The following is a 20,351-nucleotide window of genomic DNA, read 5'->3' as shown; positions in this document are numbered from 1 at the left end:
ATAAGGCCTTGTGCTGAAACCATTTTGTTTTTTTCTTTCCCACATCAAGCAACACTCAACACTACAGAACGACCAAGTGAAAGAGGAGTTTTAGGAAGTAGGGTATAGTTCTCGAACATGCTGCCAGCTGTCGTACGCCTACGGTCTGGTTAATAAGCCACCGAGTGGCATCATACCGAGTTGACCGAGTGTGCCTCTCTGCTGCTTATTCTACAGTCGTGCGAGTGTCGCACACCAGGCAGGCCAGCAATTGGGTGGTGAATCAGGGAAGCTGAAGTAAGACTGGGGAGGTTTTGAAGTTAGCGATTATTTGCTTTGGAACCATTTGGTACGGGTACTGAGATCCAAAAGCTGGTATGGATACCAAAGTCAACATTTTAGTCCTGTTTTGTATTAGATATGACAAATTTACAAGCAATCACATGTCAGCCCGGTCATAAAATGAGTGGCTGTCGTAAAGGAAGAGTCGCAATCCGTCTCTCGTTTCAAACAGACGTCTGTCGACTTTGGTTCAGGACAGACAGCTGCCTTCTATGTGTAGCAATAAGAACTCTGACAAAGAAAACAGCCAACAGTCTCGAGGTGATGTGTGCCACTTTTATGAAATGAACGATGTCGGTAGTCTTCTGCAGTCCAGTACTCAAGTCTTCATTCAGAAACGTACAGCGCAGGGCTACCCTGTGTTAATACGCGATGTGGAAAACCGATGTGCGGTGCCACCCTGCCTCCCCCATTCTGTATTTTCTGTGGATTTTTTCTTTTTTTCAATTGTCTGTTACTGTGCAAACCCCCCCCCCCCTCGCCCACAGCTACCCAAATTCAAGAACAGCAAGAACAATGAAAAACCAACCAGTGAAATTATTTCATATTTAATGCAATTTATAGGAAACTTATTAATACACCTGTCGTTTGTTTAAATTCACTCCCTGCATGTCCTCCTAGTCCTTTTCCTTCATTGCTGTAGGAAACCTCACCAGTGTTTTTTATGGAAAAGGGGGGTATATGAAGAAAAACGTTAACCACCTTTAAACTAATTAAAAGATCTTCAAAGAGAACTCCTCCCAAAATGGAAATTTCCACTCCATTCACAAAGTCTTCAGATCCCCTCACACATTTTATAAGGCCTTGTGCTAAGACCATTTTGTTTCATTCTTTCCCACATCAAGCAACACTCAACACTAAAGAACGACACAGTGAACGAGGAGTCCTGTTTTCTGTTAAGTATGACAAACTTACAAGTAATCACATGTCCGCCCAGGGAGAAAACGAGTGGCTATCATAAAGGAAGAGTCGCAATCTGACTCTCGTTTCAAACAGACGTCTGTCGACTTTGGTTCAGGACAGCCATCTGCCTTCTACGTGTAGCAAAAAGAACTCTGACAAAGAAAACAGCCAACAGTCTCGAGGTGATGTGTGGCACTTTTATGAAATGAACGATGTCGGTAGTCGTCTGCAGTCCAGTACTCAAGTCTTCATTCAGAAACGTAGAGGTCACGCAATGTGGAAAACCGATGTGCGGTGATGCTTTTTCAGTTCAACGACCCTGCTGCCCCCTTTCTCTCTATTCTGTGGACTATTTTGTTTTTACAATTGAACCGTCTGTCACTGTGCACACAAATTCAAGAGCAGCAAAAACAACAAAAAACTAACCAGTGATATTATTTAATATTGTATGAAACCGATAAAAACAGCTGACGATTGTTCAAATTCACTCCCTGCAAGTCCTCTTAGTCCTTTTCCTTCATTGCTGTAGCAAACCTCACCAGTGGTTTGTATGGGAGAAGGTGATATATGAAGAAAAATGTTAATCGCCATTAAACTAATTAAAAGATTTTCAAGGAGAACTCCTCCCAAATTGGAAATTTACGCTCGATTCAGAACGTCTTCAGATCTTTTCACGTTCTACACATTTTAGAAGGCCTTGTGCTAAAATCATTTGGTTTCATTCTTTCCCCATCAAGCAACACTTAACACTAAAGAACAACAAAGCAAAAAGAGGAGCTTTGCAAATGTATTAAACATAAATTCTGATATATGCCATTGACAGCAGCATTCAGACCCTTTGCTTTGGCTCGGGGATGCAGCCCATTCTTCTGATCGCCTTTGAGATGTTTCTGCACCTTGTCTGGTGCCCACCTGTGCTCAATTCAATCCACTAGACATGGAGAGGAAAGGCACATAGCTGTCTATAGAAGGTCCACCAGCTGTCATGGGTCGAAAGAATTGCCCGTGAGGCTAACAAACAGGGCTGTGTTGAGGCACAGATCTGGAGAAGACTACAAAGCAATTTCTGGCCCATTGAAGGTTCCCAAGAGACAAGTGGCTTCTATAATTCTTAAATGGAAGACGTTTGGAACAATCAGAGCTTTTCTTAGAGCTGTCCACCTCGCCAAACTGAGAGATTGTGGGAGAATGGCCTTGGTAAGAGAGGGGACCAAGAACCCCCCATGGTATCCTTGGCAGATCTCCAGAGAACATGTGAGGAGATGGGAGAAACATCCAGAAGGATAGCCATCTCTGAAATACTCCACTGATCTGGGTTTAATGATAGAATGGTTAGACTCTCCTTAGTAAAATACACATGGACGTCCTATTTGTGTCTGCAAAAAGGCCCCTAAAGGACTCTTAGACTGGAAGAAACAAAATTCTCTGGTCTGATGGAACCAAATGTGGAGGGAACAAGACACCCACTCAACCTCTGTGCAACACAGTGAAGCAGGCTGAGGTCAACCTCGTACTAGGCAGTTGTTATTCAGCAGCCGGGACAGGTTGATTAATCAGGGATGAGGGAAAGCCAAATTGAGCCAAGCTCGGATATATTCTTAAAGAAAACCTGCTTCAAAAAAAGTGTTCTGGACGTCAAACTGGGCCAAAGGGTCACCTTGCTGCAGGGCAAAGCTGAAATCTCATACAGCAAAAGACGACACAGGAGTTGCTTGAGGTCAACTTTGACCCCAGACTGGAATCTATTGGAACATCTATGGAGAGACCTGAAAATTGTTCTCCTCCGTCCCACTTTGAAGAGCATGAGAGGATCTGCAGAGAAGAATGGGAGGAAATCCCTAAATCTGAGTGTGTCAGGCACAAGAAGACCTGATGCTGCAGTCGCTTCCAAAGGGGCTTCAACAACGTGCTGATCAGCAAGCTGTTGAGTTCACTGTGGAGTAACTGCAGTGGCGTCCTTGGTAAAGAGAATGATTGATTTAAATAAGAGACCTCAGTGATGACTACGTTCAGGTGAATTCTGATTGTAACCAAGTGATTCTTCAAAGAGGATCCAGGAAATCCGGCTTGTAGGAATGTCTCCTTATGATTACGACTGTCACTTCTCATTAATACACTTCCATATAATTACATGTAAATAGATTCAATTCTTTTCATTATGTTAGGCAGGCTCGTGGCAGAAGGGCAATGTTTCTTTGAAACAGATGAATGTATAAGTGAAGCAGAATACAAAAATATTTAATATGCAAAACTCTGGTCTTTTTTTTTTAATCAAAAACTCTCCATTTCTTTACAAGATTTGCTAATAAAACTAAAGCATTTTTAAAAATTTGTCTAGTACATAATCAATTAATGTAATTAACTTGAGGTTGGATAATGATTGACTGACAATTCACGTAAGTTATATTCATTTTACGGTTTCCCTTTTCCACAGTAGGTGCTCATTTGTTTTCACCCAAACGGTCTAAATGGGTACATTTTGTCCCGGTGGGTCTGTTTGTGAAGCAGAAATACGGACAACGGGGGGATAAGCTGACGGATTAATTTCTATGTAACACATTTTAGCTTTGTCATTTTTGTGAGATGGAGTCCCGGACGTTTGAACATTACAACAATCTGGACGAGAACAGGCCATTCAGCCCAACCAAGCTCGCCAGTCATGTCCACTTACTTCTTCTAAAATAACATAAAGTCGCGTTTTGAAGGTCCCTAAAGTTCCACTGTCCACCACACCACTTGCTCACTTACTCCATGTGTCTGCGGTTCTCTGTGTGAAAAAAACATCTAACGTTTGTGTGAAATTCACCCTTAAGAAGTTACCAACTGTGTCCCCGTGTTGTTGATGAACTCATTCTAATTCTCTAAGTGCTGAATTTTTTTTTAAAAAACGCAGTGTTCTGAAAAGCATTGGTTTCACACGCAAATCGACATAGAATATCTGTTGCTGCACGTTGTGGCCGCCAGTTCAGTGAAATGGAATGGCAGGCCAGCAGCAAGGTTGTCTTTGCGTGACATTGGCGGTCGCAGTGTATTGCAATCTGGTTTGTGCCTCTTGTCACTGTAAGTGGCGGTCCTCCCAGATGATCGTTGCCGTAGGCGCATCAGGTACATGAACCTGCTCATCTCCACGATCAGTTGGGGATCAATCACTGGTACCTCACATTAGTTTATCGATCACAATTTAGCGATAATATGCAAAACGTCGTCCACAGAGTATTTTGCTTGACGCATTCTCATTGATCTCTCGCCAGATGTGTTGCTTTTGCCATTTCCTCCTTGCTAGTCATGGGAGCGACAGGGAATCTCGGTCATACTAATGAAGATAACTTTCCTTCTAGAAAAGAGAGTCCAACTAAAACAAAAACAGCAGGTTTTGCCACCATTTACAGTTGATTACCAGCGTCGACTCCTCTCTTTTGACAAAAGTCAACTTCCACCCTGAGAGAGTTAAATTCACCGTCTCGATCCACTGCCCTATTTCTGTTCATAATTTTAAACACTCCAATCAGGTCACCTCTTAATCTTCTTTTGCTTAAACTGTAAAGGCTCCGCTCTTTTATTCTTTTTCCTTTTAATTCATCCCCAATAGCCTTGGAATCGGCCTAGTCGCTCTTCTCTGGACGACTTCTAGTGCTGTTATGTCCTTTTTGTAGTCTGGAGATCAAAACTGCACCCAGAACCTCAGATGAGGCCTCACCAGTGCATTACAAAGCTTGTGCAGAACACCCTTGGACTTTTAACCTTGCTAATATCCTTGGACATGGTGAAAATTGGTGTGTGGACAACCAATTGTCCTGCAAAACAAGCTGGGACTTTCACTGACCTGCCCAAAACAGGACACTGGTGGTGAAGGTTCATGAAAAGAAATCCCCACGTCGCTTGTGTCCATTCCAGTTTTTAACTTATCCCCATTGTACTGACTCAAGGAGAGACCGTAAACATTTGAAAAATGGGATCGGGAGGAAAAGAGGTCAGTACCACAGGGACTACCGAGCAGAGTGTCAGAGAATAAGAACTTCAAAGTCTAGAGGCAGAGAAAATATTTTGCTTGACAAAACAAGTAAACTCCTCAGAGAAGCCACCTTCATGAAACCAACAGAGAATCCCGATATCAGATGATCAGGAACCCTTTGAGCCGACCTTCATGCCGGTGCTCCAAATGACATCACAGAGTCTTGGGGTCTTTTGGGATGAAACACCGTGGCAACGACACAAAGAAAACAAGCAAAATGGTATCTCGATAAGACGTTCTAAAACTTTAACTTATTAACTCTTGCAGATTTTACAAAATCGATATGAAACTCACACCCCTCCGATTCCATGTAGAATATTCACCCAACAACCACAGGGATTCAAGGGAGAGTCGAAGAAAATAAGACATTAAAGAAGATTGTGCGTCCTGTTCAGGTCAGTAGGAGGCGTTATTGTAAGCGCCAGTGGAGATGGGGATGTCTTCATGGGCCTCTAGTTAACCTTCATTTTCCAGAAGGCAACTCTATCTGTTTTATATTCCGGAGATTGTTCTGTGATTTTAAAAATAGACAAACAAACAACAAGAAAATATACCAGCCGACCATCGTGTGTTCGGGCCCTGCCATGGCTGGAGTGAATCTCGCGCATAGTATCACCGTTACTTTCAGTCTCTTAAATATGGTCCAACAGCACCTTACTGTTTTTTCGTCCTGCTTTTGTAGACTCCACTACCTTGTGGATTAGGATTTAGGATTAGAATTAAGGTTGGATTAAGATTAGGATTAGGTTGGCTAAAGATTAAGATTAGGATTGTATTAGGATTAAGTTAGGATTAAGATCAAGTTGGATTATGTTTAAGATTAGAGTTGGATTAGGATTAAAATCAGGTTGGATTAGGATTAAGATTAGTATTATGGTTGGATTAGGATTAGGTTGGCTCCACAATGAATGAATGGATGGACTGAAGTTTGATATGAAGCTGTAAGACATCGCTTCGATCCTATGAATAGAATTTACTGAATATTCAAAAAATGGTAGACAAACAGAACCTTCTGCTTCCATGCCATTGTCTCCAAGCAGGGAGTTTTCAATTTCTTGAGCTTCTCTTCAGACCAATTCCAGAGTGCCACATTCTGATGTGTATAATACGTTATATTAAATAACTCAAGCAATTAGCTCTAATGAGTAATTGCTTGCATAAGGCACTTTTCCACTTCACCGGGCTCTGAATCACCCACATGCCGTTTTAAATGAACTGGCATGAGCAGTGATTTGCAATTGTAAAGAAGCAATAAATCAATGGATGTATGTATATGTGTATGTGTACGTGTTTGTACATATTAGTTGGAGTTGAGAGTCGGTCTACATTAGTGTGGAAAAAAAATGAGCAATTAAAGAAAGAAAGTTAGAAATGTGCTTTGGGCGCTCACTTCACAGCAGTTGTAAAAGGATGATGGGAACATTGAGAAGATACAGAGGTGAGTGAGGATTGGGATAAGCAGAGTCAGATTGGACAGAGAGTGGCTGGGGTGTCCACCTTCGCCCCGAGAAGCTTTATAAATTTAGTAGCTTTAACAGGAAGAAGGAGAAACGGGAAGAGGGAAGAACGAGGGCCAGAAGATCCACGTCTTGAGGCATTTGAGCTGCGGCAAAGTAACCTTAAGAGAATGAATGGCGACGCGCATTGGGTGTGTCGGGCAGCATCATTCACGACACCTCCTGAAACCTCCAGGTTGTATGCCAATTTGTCACATCCATTAGCTTTTTGCTTCTGCTTTTGGCCCATTAAGCATGTTAAGAACGTTAAAAGGATAATGATGGAGTAAAGTATCTCATTTGGTCCCCTGCTTGCATTGTGTCTCTGTCTTGCCACTTAGGAGGAAGGAGATGTCCTCCATTAGGGAAAGTGTTGGCTAAACTGACGAGTGCAACAGACTCTATGGTTTCCTCTTGTTTGTTATTTTTAAGAAAGTTAAAGACTATAATGTTACAAGGATTCTAAACCTGACTCCTGCATGCCTTGTTGCTCTATCTTTCCATGTGAGGTACAGAGAAGAGGAGGAGACGTCCTCCAGTAGAGAAAGTGAGGCACAGGACCAGACAGCAGTGGGTGAAGAAATGCAGGAGCTCGGCGAGGACGAGAGTCTGGGGGGTGGAGGACATGCAGTATGTGTGGGTCTACGTAGCAAAGAACTCTGGGTGTGGGAACAAAAGATTCCTTCTTTATGGATAGGGGTTCTGCACAGTAAAAAAACTGGTGGAATAGCTTGCCTGGTGAAGATTTCTGGCACCCAGGATGCTTTGGGGCAGATGGTCCTAGTTGATGTCATATGGGACCCTGATGTCCTTCCGATACACCTTAGCTAACAGAGCTGCCATGGAGTCGTGGCCTTTTAAGGTCAATAGTGGGTTTGCTGCAGCTTCTGCCCAAGGTAATCCTGGTCCTGGCATTTTTAGGGTGAATTTGGTTCAGTATTCAGGCTCTTGTTTTTGTGTACCTCCAAGGATTCCCTTTATACCCCCAGCTGTTACCCTAACATCTTCCTCATCACACTTATTGAACCTGAAGCAGGGAAAACACGCATCTCCATGAAAAACTGTACCAGAATCCCAGTCTCCAAAAATCCAGGACAGCTCTCTTGTCAGGTGATGCGATGGGCTTCCCTTTAAAAAGATGAACCACACAGCAAATGAAAGGCATCCGCCCACATTGCTGATCCTTTTAAGGCGGTGCCCACTTTAAAAGTGCCCATCTGAAAGTCATCAACTGAAACGCCAATGCATCGTGTCCCAGTACAGAGAGTAGTGATCACATCTTGGTTAGGCAGACTTCTTTTCTTCATCCTCCTCATCCACAACTTGGACTGTCGCCTTGTGTGTACCAGCAGAGGCTTCTTCTCCAACTAAATGTGTTGTTCTGCGCCAAATCGAATGGAGTTGTGTATTTTAATACATCCTTGTTTATCGAATTTCCTAATACGATTCTGTCCATTTCTATCCTTCTTTCTCCTCATATATTCCAACTTTTGGGGCTCTCCTCTCTACCTCTTAATTTATCCTAAAGGAGGTTGATTCTACTTGGTGCAAAAGCTGTATAACTGGCTCTGACCTCCCATCAGAAAGTCTCTGGTACCTTATCTGTTTGTCTCTTGTAATAAGAAGAGCATCATCGCCTATACCCCTCCCGGGGCGTAGACCACCGACAAAGTTCCTCCAGTCATCTCTGTCTTCTGCCTTCCTCTCCAGTTGGCTCCATTTGCATCCTGTTCTCTTCACATCCGCATCCACCTCCTTCCTCCATGTGTTCCTTGGCCTCCCCACTTTTTCGCTTCCCCCGAGGATTCCACTGTAATGCCTGCCGAGTCACGTTGAGTGTATGGCCTACCCATCCGCAGCGCCTCTTTCGTATTTCATCTTCTGCGGGTCGCTGGTTAGTCCTCTGCCAGAGATCACTGTTGCTGATTGTGTTGGACCAGTAACTCCATAGCATCTTCCTCAGGCCGTTGTCTATGAAGGTTTACACTGTCTTGACTTGAGCTGCTGCGATTCTCCAAGTCTCTGTGCCGTACAACAGTACCGCCTTAACATTTGAGTGAAACCGTCTAACGTTAGTTTGGACCGAGAGTACCTGTGGTTTCTGTATGCTCTCTAAATGCACAAATGCTGTTCTTGCTTTGCCAGTTCTTGCTCTTACGTCTGCATCTGTCCCACCTTCTTTGTTAGTGACACTTCCCAGGTAGGTGAATGTTTCCACTTCTTCCAAAGCTTCCCCTTCTAGCATCACCTGGTTCAGGTTGCTTGAATTGATCTTCACTATCTTGGTCTTCCTTCGGTGTGTATGGAGCCCTTCTTTGTGCTGAGGTAGCTACTACCTGCTTAGTTTTCTCCTGTATCTGTTGCTTTGTGTGCGATAGTGGTGCCAGATCATCAGCATAATCGAAATCTTCCAGTTGCATCCAAGAAGAGCAGGGGATGCAAAATGGTTTGGGGATGACCACCCCGTGTGCTAGAAATGGAGTTCAAAACAGAACTAAGGTTGATACAGAGACATTTATAAGGCTGAAACAGGAAGGGAAGAGGAAATGTCTTCAGGAGGGTTGGATTAGGATTAAGATTAGGATTAGGTTGGTCCACAATGAATGGATGGATGGACTGAAGTTTAATTTGAAGCTGTAAGACATCGCTTCGATCCTATGAATAGGATTTACTGAATATTCAAAAAATGGTAGACAAACAGAACCTTCGGCTTCCATGCCATTGTCTCCAAGCAGGGAGTTACAATCATCAGGGTTGGACAGAAGTGACACCATCAGAAGAAGGGTTGGTGGTGATGCCATTGTTTGGGCAGTGCTTTGGCTGGTCTGCAGAGGCACAAAAAGGATAAAGGATCAGATGACAGTGCCATCCCCTGGTCCGGCTGAGAAATAACATCATCTGAACCCATCGACCTTCTCCCAAACGCAAGTGTGTGACACTCTACTGACTCCAGGTGGCACATGAGTTTTCACAGAAGCCTTTTGGGGCGTTGCACTGTCCCTCTTCATTGTGTTCATGCACATTGACCAAAGTTTGAGGTTTATCAGACAGACAAAAGGGAACAAAGCAACCATGTCCCCATCCAAAACACAAAGGGGTGTTTATCCTGACAACTCAAATGGAAAACACATCCAGGAAATGCCATTTCAAGCTGAGCTGGATAAATTTTGGTTTTAAGTGTTCCCTCATGAAAGTGCTGAGCGACAAACAGATTTATAAACACGCTTCTGTGCGCATTCTGCTCTCCTGTAAAGATCACACTTGTGGAAGGCGAAGAAGATTCGAGATAACTGAGAAACGTCACTGGCACAGATCTTGCAACAAAATTTTGGAATTCTCCCTCTGGTAGCTTGTTTCTCCAAGAATTGGCATATATAGTGTGGCCGGATGCAGGATTGCAGCAAAGAAATTCTGGGGCACCAAACAAACAAAAATGAACCAAAATAATGCTCATTTCCCTTCAATGGAGAATTCAAATTAATCTGAGGACCTAGTCGCTCTAGCGGACCTCCATCTGGCGGGTCACTCTGGCCAGTAATGACGCCTCCTTCCAGTTTTATGGTGGCTGGACCAGAAGAGGTGAAGGTTAAATGCCTTCACCGGTTGGTTTCTTGGCACTGTGCGGAAAGAAGGGCATGGCAGAGTTAGTGACAGCGCCCCCTCTCATCTCGGTGGGTTATTACACCAACTGAGCCTGCAAGGCAGTCCCCTGACATGACAACAGCTCATAAAGAGGGGCACACAGTACCCCATTTAGCCAACTGCATTGTGTTGTTTATGAAATAACACCCAAAAACGACCAATAACATGCAACAGACGTAGATGCACCAACATATTTTCATGGTCCTCCAAATGGTCGCATATGTTTGCCTTATTACAATTAGTTTTCTTGATTGATTTAATAATGCGATATTTGCTTCACTGGGCATTTGCTAAAAGCAATCTCGTTCTATAGTGCATTGAAAATTCAGAGCAGCAAGCTCTTTTGCTCGTGCATGAAAGCGTCCTTTGTGTTGATTGCATTTTACATTTATTAGAAACTTAGCTTTTTAGAGCCCCCGTAAGAAAGTGGAGGTCCTCTGCCAGCTCACTTGATCTGCTCTCTTTTTGGCTTTGTGCTGGTGTTATGCTCTGCTCCTCTGCCATTGTGCCTTCTTTGGAGAAAGGAAAGAGGCTTGCATCCTTGTCGGCCTAATCTCACAAGCATGTGAGGCATGAGCTGGAGCGTTAATTAGGCGGCCCACCCTGTCGCTCAGTCTCAATCGACTGATAGAAATGGAGGAAGAGAATGAATCAGCCTCTGTGGCGTAAAAGCTTTGGGAGCAGAGGGCAGACACGGCAGCCGCATGGTTAAAGTATACAGTGGCTAATGGCCCGCAGGCCGGTGTACGGGGTAGTAAAGCATATTCTTAATCATAGGACAGTCAATGCAGGGTAAAAAAAGCCCACCCCTCTAATTTTCATTAAATCTCAGCTACTTAATTCTACAAAACTGAGTCTAGGACTGAAATAATGAGGCTGCTGCTGTTTATGATGGATGGCAGGCTGGCGTAAAGCTTAGTGCTGGATTTTGCACATTCTCCATTTTGGTATTGCGGTTTTCTTCCTACGTTTCAAAGACAAACATCATCAAGGCTTATAATAATTATAATAATACATTCTATTTACAGTATATAGCACCTTTCTCATGCTCAAAGCACTTGGGTTCTCTCCTTTTCACGGCTCTGTCTTCAACTGTCTGCCAGCATCTCCTTCCTTGCCAATGTCGTCGTGCATTCGTCACGCTTTTTCTTTCCCCTGATTGTCACGAATCTCAATTTGGGACTGTTAAAAGACGTGAGGTGTCAAAGGATTATTGTGAGAGGAGAAGACAATAAGCAGGGAGCCGAAAAATCTTAGTCAAGGTTAGCAGATTCAGAGGAGAGATAACTGAGAGGCCAGCATAGAAGAGAACAGACAAATTGCAACGTCCACAATGGCTGGGGGTCTTTTCACTGCACCCTGTTTTTATTGTACGATGAAAAATGGAAAACTAAACTAAACGTAAATAGCGTAAAACTCCAGAACAAAAATAAATGGCTTGCGTAGACTGACTGCTGGTTCAAAATAATTGCCGATGTCTGGTTGGGTCTGTCCCTTCATTTGACGATGGCCAGGTGAGATGTCTCTGATGGCTCTTCCTATGAAGTCAGTAGACAGATTGGGAGAGCATGGGGGGGTCATGAGGTCGCTGGAAAAGGGTCAGTGGCGCTCCCGATATCTTCAAAAGGACAAAGGTCCAAGTCTTTAGGGTCCTAGGGCTTCCTGATTGTGAGACATGGATGCTATCCAGTGACCTGAGACCACAACTGGACTCTTTCATGTGTGTCACGAGCCTCTGGTTTGATTTTGTGTTGCTTAAGGAGTCCCGAATGAAGTACATGACCTGCATTGTGAAGGATCATCAGTTATGGTACTACAGCCATGTGGAGTGATTACCCGAGGGTGATCCGGCTCGCATGATCCTGATTGCTAAGGACCGGAGTGGCTGGACCAGGCCAAGGGGACACCCACGTAACACCTAGCTGTGGTAGATAGAGGGTAATTTCCGAATTGTGAGACTGGACCTCCTTCAAAAGGACAAAAGTCCAAGTCTTTAGGGTCCTGGGGCTTCCTGTTTGAGAGACATGGGCGCTATCCAGTGACCCGAGTCCACGACTGGACTCCTTCATGTACCTCTCTCCCTGGATGCATGGGTGTCACCATATGGTTTGTTAAAATGACTCCCCCCATTGCTAGTCACGTGACACATGACCTGTGATGTCATAGTAAGGTGCCTATAAAAGACGATGACGTGCATAACCTGGGGACGTGGCTCTGAAATTCAAGCCAGACGGTCGCTTCCTGCTTAGCGGTTTGGTTTTGCTTGTGAACTTCTGGCTTTGTGTTCTGAGTTTGGTTTTCATTAGTGACTTTTGAGCTTTGACAATCGGTATTTTTGACTCGCTTCTGGCATCCCTCACCCCGTCTTTGCTTCAGTTTACTCCTGGCAAGTAGTCCATCCCCTGGTCTTCTTTATTCACACCTCAGCATTCTAATCATGCCATGGGGAAGGGGACTGGGGCAAAATTAGAAATGATACACAATGTGTAAATGGAGAACTGCCCGTCCAGCCAAACTGTGTATCTGGGAAAGATGGGCCTTGGGCGAGGAGGTGACCAAACCTAATGGTCACTCAAACAGAGCTTTGCAGGTCCTTCGCTGAGACGGGAGAACTCATTGGATGGACACGCATCCCAGCAGCAGTCCAGCGATCAGTCGATCAAACCAAAGGCATGGTTGTGTCAGTGCTATTGTATTCAGTAACCATTGCCCGATGTCAGACCCTCACAGCCATGGAGTGGCACTTCCTCCTTGCGGGGTCTAATTCTATTCATCTCTGGGTAAAGTCATTTTACTCACCTGTAAACCTTCCTAAAGTTTTCCTCCTTTTCCGCTTAAGTTGATTTTACAAGATGAAAGAAGCTGCACCAGTACAGGAGGTCAAACTACCATGAAAAGAGAAAACGGTGCGGTAGATGTCGCGAGCGTACGGGCCCGGGTTCAAAATAACAGTCAGCATGGAAGAGCCCTGTAATTTGGGTGCATTGGTGCAAATCGTGTGAAAAAGTAAGTACACCCTCTGAGGTGTTTGGCCTTTTCTGACATGGGTGAGCATATCACGATTTGATCTTTATTTCAACAGTATCTTTAAGATGGTTTAAAATAACAAACATCATATCGCACTTACATTTCGTTGTCCGTTGTATAATTTAAATACATAGAAATGCAAACTTTGCACGGAGAAACAGTACGTACTCCCCTACATTTATCACCACCTCACAAAAACATAAAATTAGAATGAGGTGCTTATGATTAGGACATTGCAAGAGATAATTTTGCCTGAGCCTGTCTCATTTATAAACCTCAGACATTCAGCTTGGCTCGGCCACTACTGTTGAAGTGTACGTTCTCTCCATGCCGAGATCCAAAGAGCTTTCTGGGGCCTTCACAAAGAAGGTTATAAATGCCCGTGAGTCTGGGAACAGATTTAAGACGATTTTAAATGAAGCATTGTACTGTCTGGTAGATCATCTACAAGTGGAGAAGATTTCAAACAACTGTCAATTGGCCAGGGTGTGCCACCTCCTGTAAGTTCAGCCTGAGAGCAGAATGTAAGAATTGGGGTTAGGGTTAGGGGTAGGCATTAGGGTTAAAAGCCTCTAAGAACCCCAGAATTTCTTCACGGGACCTCCAGGTAGCCATTGTTGATGTCAAAGTGCAAGAAAGAGATGGCAGAAATCAAACAAGAACTAGAAAGAGCATCAGGGCAAGAATAAAGTGTGTCCATGAACATCTGTAGGCACAGACCAGGACTTGTGGAGCCATGTGCTCTGGCCAGATGATGGTAGAGGTAAAGGTTGAGGTATTTGGCCACCAGAAGACATGTGAAGGGGAATTCAAAGACGACATTTGAACAGAAAAGCCTGATTACAAGTGTGAAGCGAGGCGGTGGAAATGTTCTAGCTGGGCTTGAGGGCACGGGCAGCTCACCATCATAGTGTCCAGTAGATATTCTTCATTGTACCAAAGCTTGCTTGAGGATAACGTGATAGCGCCTTTCAGAAGAGGGAAGCTCCACTGAAACTGGACCTAGGAAACATGACAAGGGACCCAGTAAATCCAAAAAGGAATCCCCCTGAAATGGGGGTGGAATGGCCAAGTCAAAGCCAACGTCCAGATCCCCTCTAGATGTACACAGGAGAGCTCTCAGAAATCACACAGCTCAAGTCAGAGACTTGTAGACAGTTCAAGGAAAGTTCTGGAATGGTCAGGTCACAGGCCAGAATCTAAATTCAACAAAGAGGCTATGGTGTTGGGTGGTGTTGTAATGGGCTGTGTATTCCAGGAAACCCCAAACATCTCATGGCTGAAAGTGGTCAGTATGAAGGGATCGGACGATGTCACAGACTGCTAGAGAGTATTACAAAACGCCAACTTGAGGCAACAAACCCAGCTATTGGAGCCAAGGGGGGTCTTACTTTTTCCACAATGGCACATCTTTGTTTGATAAATTATCACACAGTCATTTTTTGTTTTAGGGACATCACCTTCACCTAAAGGTACCGTGTAAGTGAAGACCAAATTTCAATATGTCCACATTTCTTGAGGTGTTCTTCATTTTTCTCGTGTCAACCGTGACCGCAACTCTCGTACTTTATTAAGCGTTGCCAAGTTGGGTCCAAGCAGTCCCCCACTGTTAAAGTGTCCCTTTTAACTAGCTGTAATTACAGCCAAGGTTTTGAGTTACTGTAAACTGTTAATGGCTGCTCACAGATATGTATTTTGGAGTCATTTTCTAAATATGCCACCTTACTTCTTCTTCTTCTTTGTCTTTTTATCTTTCCTTTTTGACATGCAGCTGAGTGTGGAGCTTCCGTGATCAACAACGAGGGCATTCTGCTGTCACCCAACTACCCTCTGAACTACGAAAACAATCATGAATGCATTTACAGCATCCAAGTGCAAGCAGGGAAAGGCATCAACATTTCTGCCAGGACGTTTCATTTAGCTCAGGGGGACATTTTGAAGGTACGCTTTTCACTGTGGCAGGGGCTGAATGGACATCAGTAATTGGCTTCATTGCAGCTCAATTTCTTTATGAGTCTCTTATCCTATTGATATGGTGCGGTCGCAGCTAAACTGCTCTTATACAATAAAGACAATTACGCAGAAGGTAATCAGTTGTCACGAATATGCTGCACCGTGAAAAATTACGTTTAATTGCAGAATGGAAGATAAATGTGGGGCCGGCCAATAGTTTCACTGTTCAATACAAAAACATTTTGCTGTCTCTTTAAAATGCATTTTCATTTTTAGTAAAATGCATAAATCATATCTCAAATTATCATTATTTTTTATTTTTTTTTTATAGATTTTTGATGGCAAAGATAATTCCGCACATTTACTGGGTGCCTTTACTGGCTCAGCAATGACGGGACTGACGTTAATCAGTACATCGAATCACTTGTGGTTGGAGTTCTACACCGATGCAGAGTCCACCAGTGAAGGCTTTCAGCTCGTCTACTCCAGTAAGTCTCACGCCAGCCTTTTATCTTGTAATGGTGAATAAAAATGCATTAATATGAGCTGTGATACCAGTCTAAGAAATCAACGTAGACCTCAGCATTAACGTTTGCAGGGCACCGTGCAATGCAGAGGTCTCTGTTATATGCCTTTTGGTAATGGGATTTGTAAGAGCAGTGGTAATCTTTGTAATGTGCCATCTGTAGAAGTGACATATGCAATGCATCTGTCTCTGTCATATGCTTTTTGGTACAGGTTTTGTAAAAGCAGTGTTAATACTTGTAATGCACCATCTGTAGAAATGGCAAATGCAATGCATATGTCTCTGTTATATGCTGTTTGCCGCAAGATTTGATAAAGCAGTCATAATGTTTGTGATGTGTCATCTGTGGGAATGACTCATGCAATGCATCTGTCTCTGTTATATGCCTTTTGGTATGGGGTTTGTAAAAGCAGTGTTAATACTTGTAATGCACCATCTGTAGAAATGATACATTCAATGTGTATATGTCTGTTATATGCCATTTGGTGATAGGATTTGTAACAGCAGTGGTAATCTTTGTAATGTACCATCTGTAGAAGTGACATATGCAATGCATCTGTCTCTGTCATATGCCTTTTGGTATGGGGTTTGATAAAGCAGCGTTAATGTTTGTGATGTGCCATCTGTAGAAATGACTCATGCAATGTGTATATGTCTGTTATATGCCATTTGGTGATAGGATTTGCAAAAGCAGTGTTAATGTTTTTGATGCACCATCTGTTGGAGTGACAAATGCAATGCATTTTGTTACTACAAATGTTTGCAATGTGCCATCTTTTGGAGTACTAGTAGTAGTTTATTTATATAGCGCCCTTCACAGACAAAAGGTCACAAAGCGCTGAACAGCAAATACAGAACAAACACAAACAGTTGAAACAAAACATCAACAAGACCAATAAAAACAATAAATAAACAAACTGGAACTACTCAGCACTGATTAAAAGCTTGCTTTAAAAAGAAATGTTTTTAGTTGTTTTAAAAGAATCAACAGACTCGACTCCACGCAGACCACAAGGCAGGCTATTTCATAGTCTCGGTGCCACAGACTGAAAGGCGCGATCCCCACAGGTTTTTAGCCGAGTGTGTGGGACAACGAGAAGACCCTGCTGCCCAGATCTTAGAGTCCGGCAAGCTGTATGGTGATGTAGCAGGCTGGTTAGGTACTCAGGAGCTTGTCCATGCAATCTCTAAAAATTAAAGTACCAAAACTTGAAAATGAATTCTATTAAACACTGGGAGCCAGTGCAGTGTGTACACAATGGGGGTGATATGATCATCCCGGCTGGCGCGAGTTAGGAGCCTGGCAGCTGCATTTTGAACTAACTGAAGGCGTGAGATAGAGAGGACCTGCTCAAACCCGTAAAGAAAGCATTACAGTAATCAAGCCGCGAGGAAATAACAGAATGAACAAGCATCTCCAATTCTGATTTTGAAACAAGATTTCTTAATTTTGAAAGATTTCTTAAATGAAAGAAACATGAGCGGCTGACTGACCTTACATATTCATCAAGTGTCAGGGACTGGTCAAAAATAACCCCAAGGTTACGTAGACTCGACTTAATAACAGGAGAGACAGAAGATAAGGTAAGAAGATTTCTCCAGTGAAAGAGACAACCGGACAGACAGACATATAGACACCTCCTTCTTAATGTAGAGTATTACAACAAACAGAAGAAGACAGTACTGGGATGTGGATGTGTAACCAAAACTTGCTCAAAATGAAATGGCACACAAAGTAAAGAGCAGATATTTTTTCTATTGTATGTACAGCCTTAATGGGGTCTTTTTTTGGATTCTGGCTGTTCCTCTAGGGACTGTCAAATTAAATCTTGAGCCAACACCAGGATTCAAATGTTGCAGACATTAGAGACCTTGATTGAAGGCACTCGACCGAGGTGGCACAGGGACAGGAGACCAACGCCCTCTGGGATACGGCGCCTGCCATTGCTTGGCATCGAGCTGATTATACGCAGGCAGGGTCATTAACAGCCGTCATGACCTTCACACAGCAGGCTTGTGGACGATGGCTTGCTTAGGTTACACTTTTAGCCGTGACTTTTAACACAGTCATTCGGCAGGATTTAGTGAAAGGTTCTAAACAAAGAACAGGGAACTTTGATTAATGGCATCATGTCTGAATTTTCTTTTTTTGGCAGCATACATAGCTTGAACTTTTTACATTAACTGAGTTTAAAATAAATCATAAATGACTTTAGTCTTTTAAAGTCAAAGGTTAATGTGCTTTACTGAAAGGCACTTTATAAGTGCAAAATAATGAGACAAAATCCACAGGATACTTCCAGTCAGTCACTCAGTCAGTCTTCACTATTTGTTAAGGTGTAGCCTTTTGTTAAAATCATTTCTATTAATTTTATTATTAAAGTCGTCAAATGAAACTCATTACCCCAAAATGACAAAAAAGAAAAGAGGATTTTAGAAAGATACTTCAAAAATAAAAACAGCAAATGTCCCATTGACACGGGTGTTCAGACCCTTTGCTATGACACAAATTTGGCTCGGGTGTGTCCCACGCTTTTGGTCATCGCTGAGACGTTTCTACACCTTGTTTGGAGCCCACCTGTGGTCGGTTCAAGGGAGTTATATAGGACTGGAGTGAAAGGGGTGGGGCTTCTGTGTGCAGAAGAGGGGACGACTTCAAGGGTCCTCTGGATTGTCTCCCTGTCATCGAGGGCTAAAGGGGGAGCAGCTGCTACCATCAGGGTTTCCTCCCCTCACTGATCCCATAGTTCCTACCTGAAGTGAGCCGCTAATGCTTCCTAGTGGCCTGTGCCTGACTACACACACACACACACACACGCACATACACACACACCAGAATACATTCCTATTGTAAAATGGATGACACATGTCAAAGAGTATCAGTTTCTTGCAGAATTGTTTCGTTCTTTTAGTCCCTGGTGGGACTTTGAAAGGCTTGGAATGGCCGGCCTTGGTGTGGCACACACTCAGTGGCCTGATCACAGTTAAAGGTTCTTCCTGGTGGTGGCAGGTTTACGGTACTCGGATGACTCAGAGAGGCAGTGCTTGGAGGACACGATGCTGCTTCTGAATTGTTGAGACCTTCTTGGCGGATGGACAAAGTAAATGACACATAAGCTGCTGTTTGAGCCCCCTCTCTTGCCCCCCATGTCCCTTTTTATCTCACACCATGAGAGAGACTCTGTCCTGATGCATGAATATGTGTATGGATACCTGTTATGTATATGTGTATATGTATATGAATATAAATATATATATATGTATATATGGCGGCACGGTGGCGCAGTGGGTAGCACTGCTGCCTCGCAGAAAGGAGACCTGGGATCGCTTCCCGGGTCCTCCTTGCGTGGGTTTCATCCGGGTGCTCCAGTTTTCTCCCACAGTCCAAAGACATGCAGGTTAGGTGCATTGGCGATCCTAAATTGTCCCTGGTGTGTGCTGTGGGTGGGTGTGTGTGCCCTGCGGTGGACTGGTGCCCTGCCTGAGATTTGTCCCTGCCTTGCGCCTTCTGTGCTGGCTGGGATTGGCTCCAGCAGACCCACATGACCCTTTAGGATAAAACAGGTTGGATGATGGATGGATGTCTATGTATATATGAATAAATAGTACATATATATGCAGTATATACTGTATAACCATGTTTTAAAAAAATTAACATTTTATGCTTTCACAATTGGACTCAATGATATGTCGGTGTAAGAAACTACAGAAGTACCTCAAAATGAAAAAAACCCTTCCTAATGAAAATGTAAAAACACGTTTACAAATGTAATCAGATTAAAATCATAACAATTGTGCAGTAGGCCCGTTTTCTTTAAGTTCATTACTCTTCCATGACGAGCAGAGGCCCAGCCCTACAAGCAGAGTGAATGGCTAACGAAGCATAAAAAATGGGAACCTGTAGCAGAAGGCCACTGTGCCCTGCATGCTAAATCGGCCCTTCTGAGTGTCTCAGCCTCCAGATCTCAGATCACGAGGTTGTAAGGAGACCCCCTGATATTTTTCAAAGCCCCTCCTAATGCTTCTGCGCATTTCCTTGATTATAAGAATGCAATGTTGATTTAAACTCTTCAGTTCTTGTCAAGATTTGCTCGAGTGTAGGTCGACGTCGGCCATCTTGTATTTATTAGGAACGTTCCTTTCACTCATTTTAGACTCATCTTACACTCCAGCTGCATTTTTTCAGATTTTTGAAGATTTTCCAATTCCTTCTTAATTGCTATCCATACATTTATTTTATTTTTTGGCATCAGGCTGTGTCACTATTGCTGGATGCAGAATCGGTGGGGACTTGCGGAATGACGTCTCACCTTCCCACTTTGTCGCATTAAGGCAAATCTTGGGAGAAACGCTATGGTCGCTTTTGATTGGCCACTTGGTCTGCACCTAATCCAATAAGAGAGGAGCTTTGCCGTTGTGTGACACACATTAAGTGCATCTGTGTGTATCACGTGACTCCAAATAGAGGGCG

The 20,351-nt window shown here is 43.5% G+C and overlaps 1 protein-coding gene across 1 annotated transcript in view; it reads left to right on the top strand.

Moving 5' to 3' along the window:
- The window catches only part of csmd3b (CUB and Sushi multiple domains 3b), a 1,150,768-nt gene that overhangs the window by 938,160 nt on the left and 192,257 nt on the right, over nt 1-20,351 (top strand). Inside the window, 2 exon segments of the mRNA XM_039737543.1 lie at nt 15,173-15,342; nt 15,686-15,842. Coding sequence (XP_039593477.1) covers nt 15,173-15,342; nt 15,686-15,842 — 327 coding nt within the window.

Source organism: Polypterus senegalus, chromosome 15, assembly GCF_016835505.1.
Source record: "Polypterus senegalus isolate Bchr_013 chromosome 15, ASM1683550v1, whole genome shotgun sequence".
NCBI classification, from domain to species: domain Eukaryota; kingdom Metazoa; phylum Chordata; class Cladistia; order Polypteriformes; family Polypteridae; genus Polypterus; species Polypterus senegalus.
Note: the sequence above shows the minus strand (reverse complement) of the source record. Positions and strands in the feature narration are given on the sequence as shown.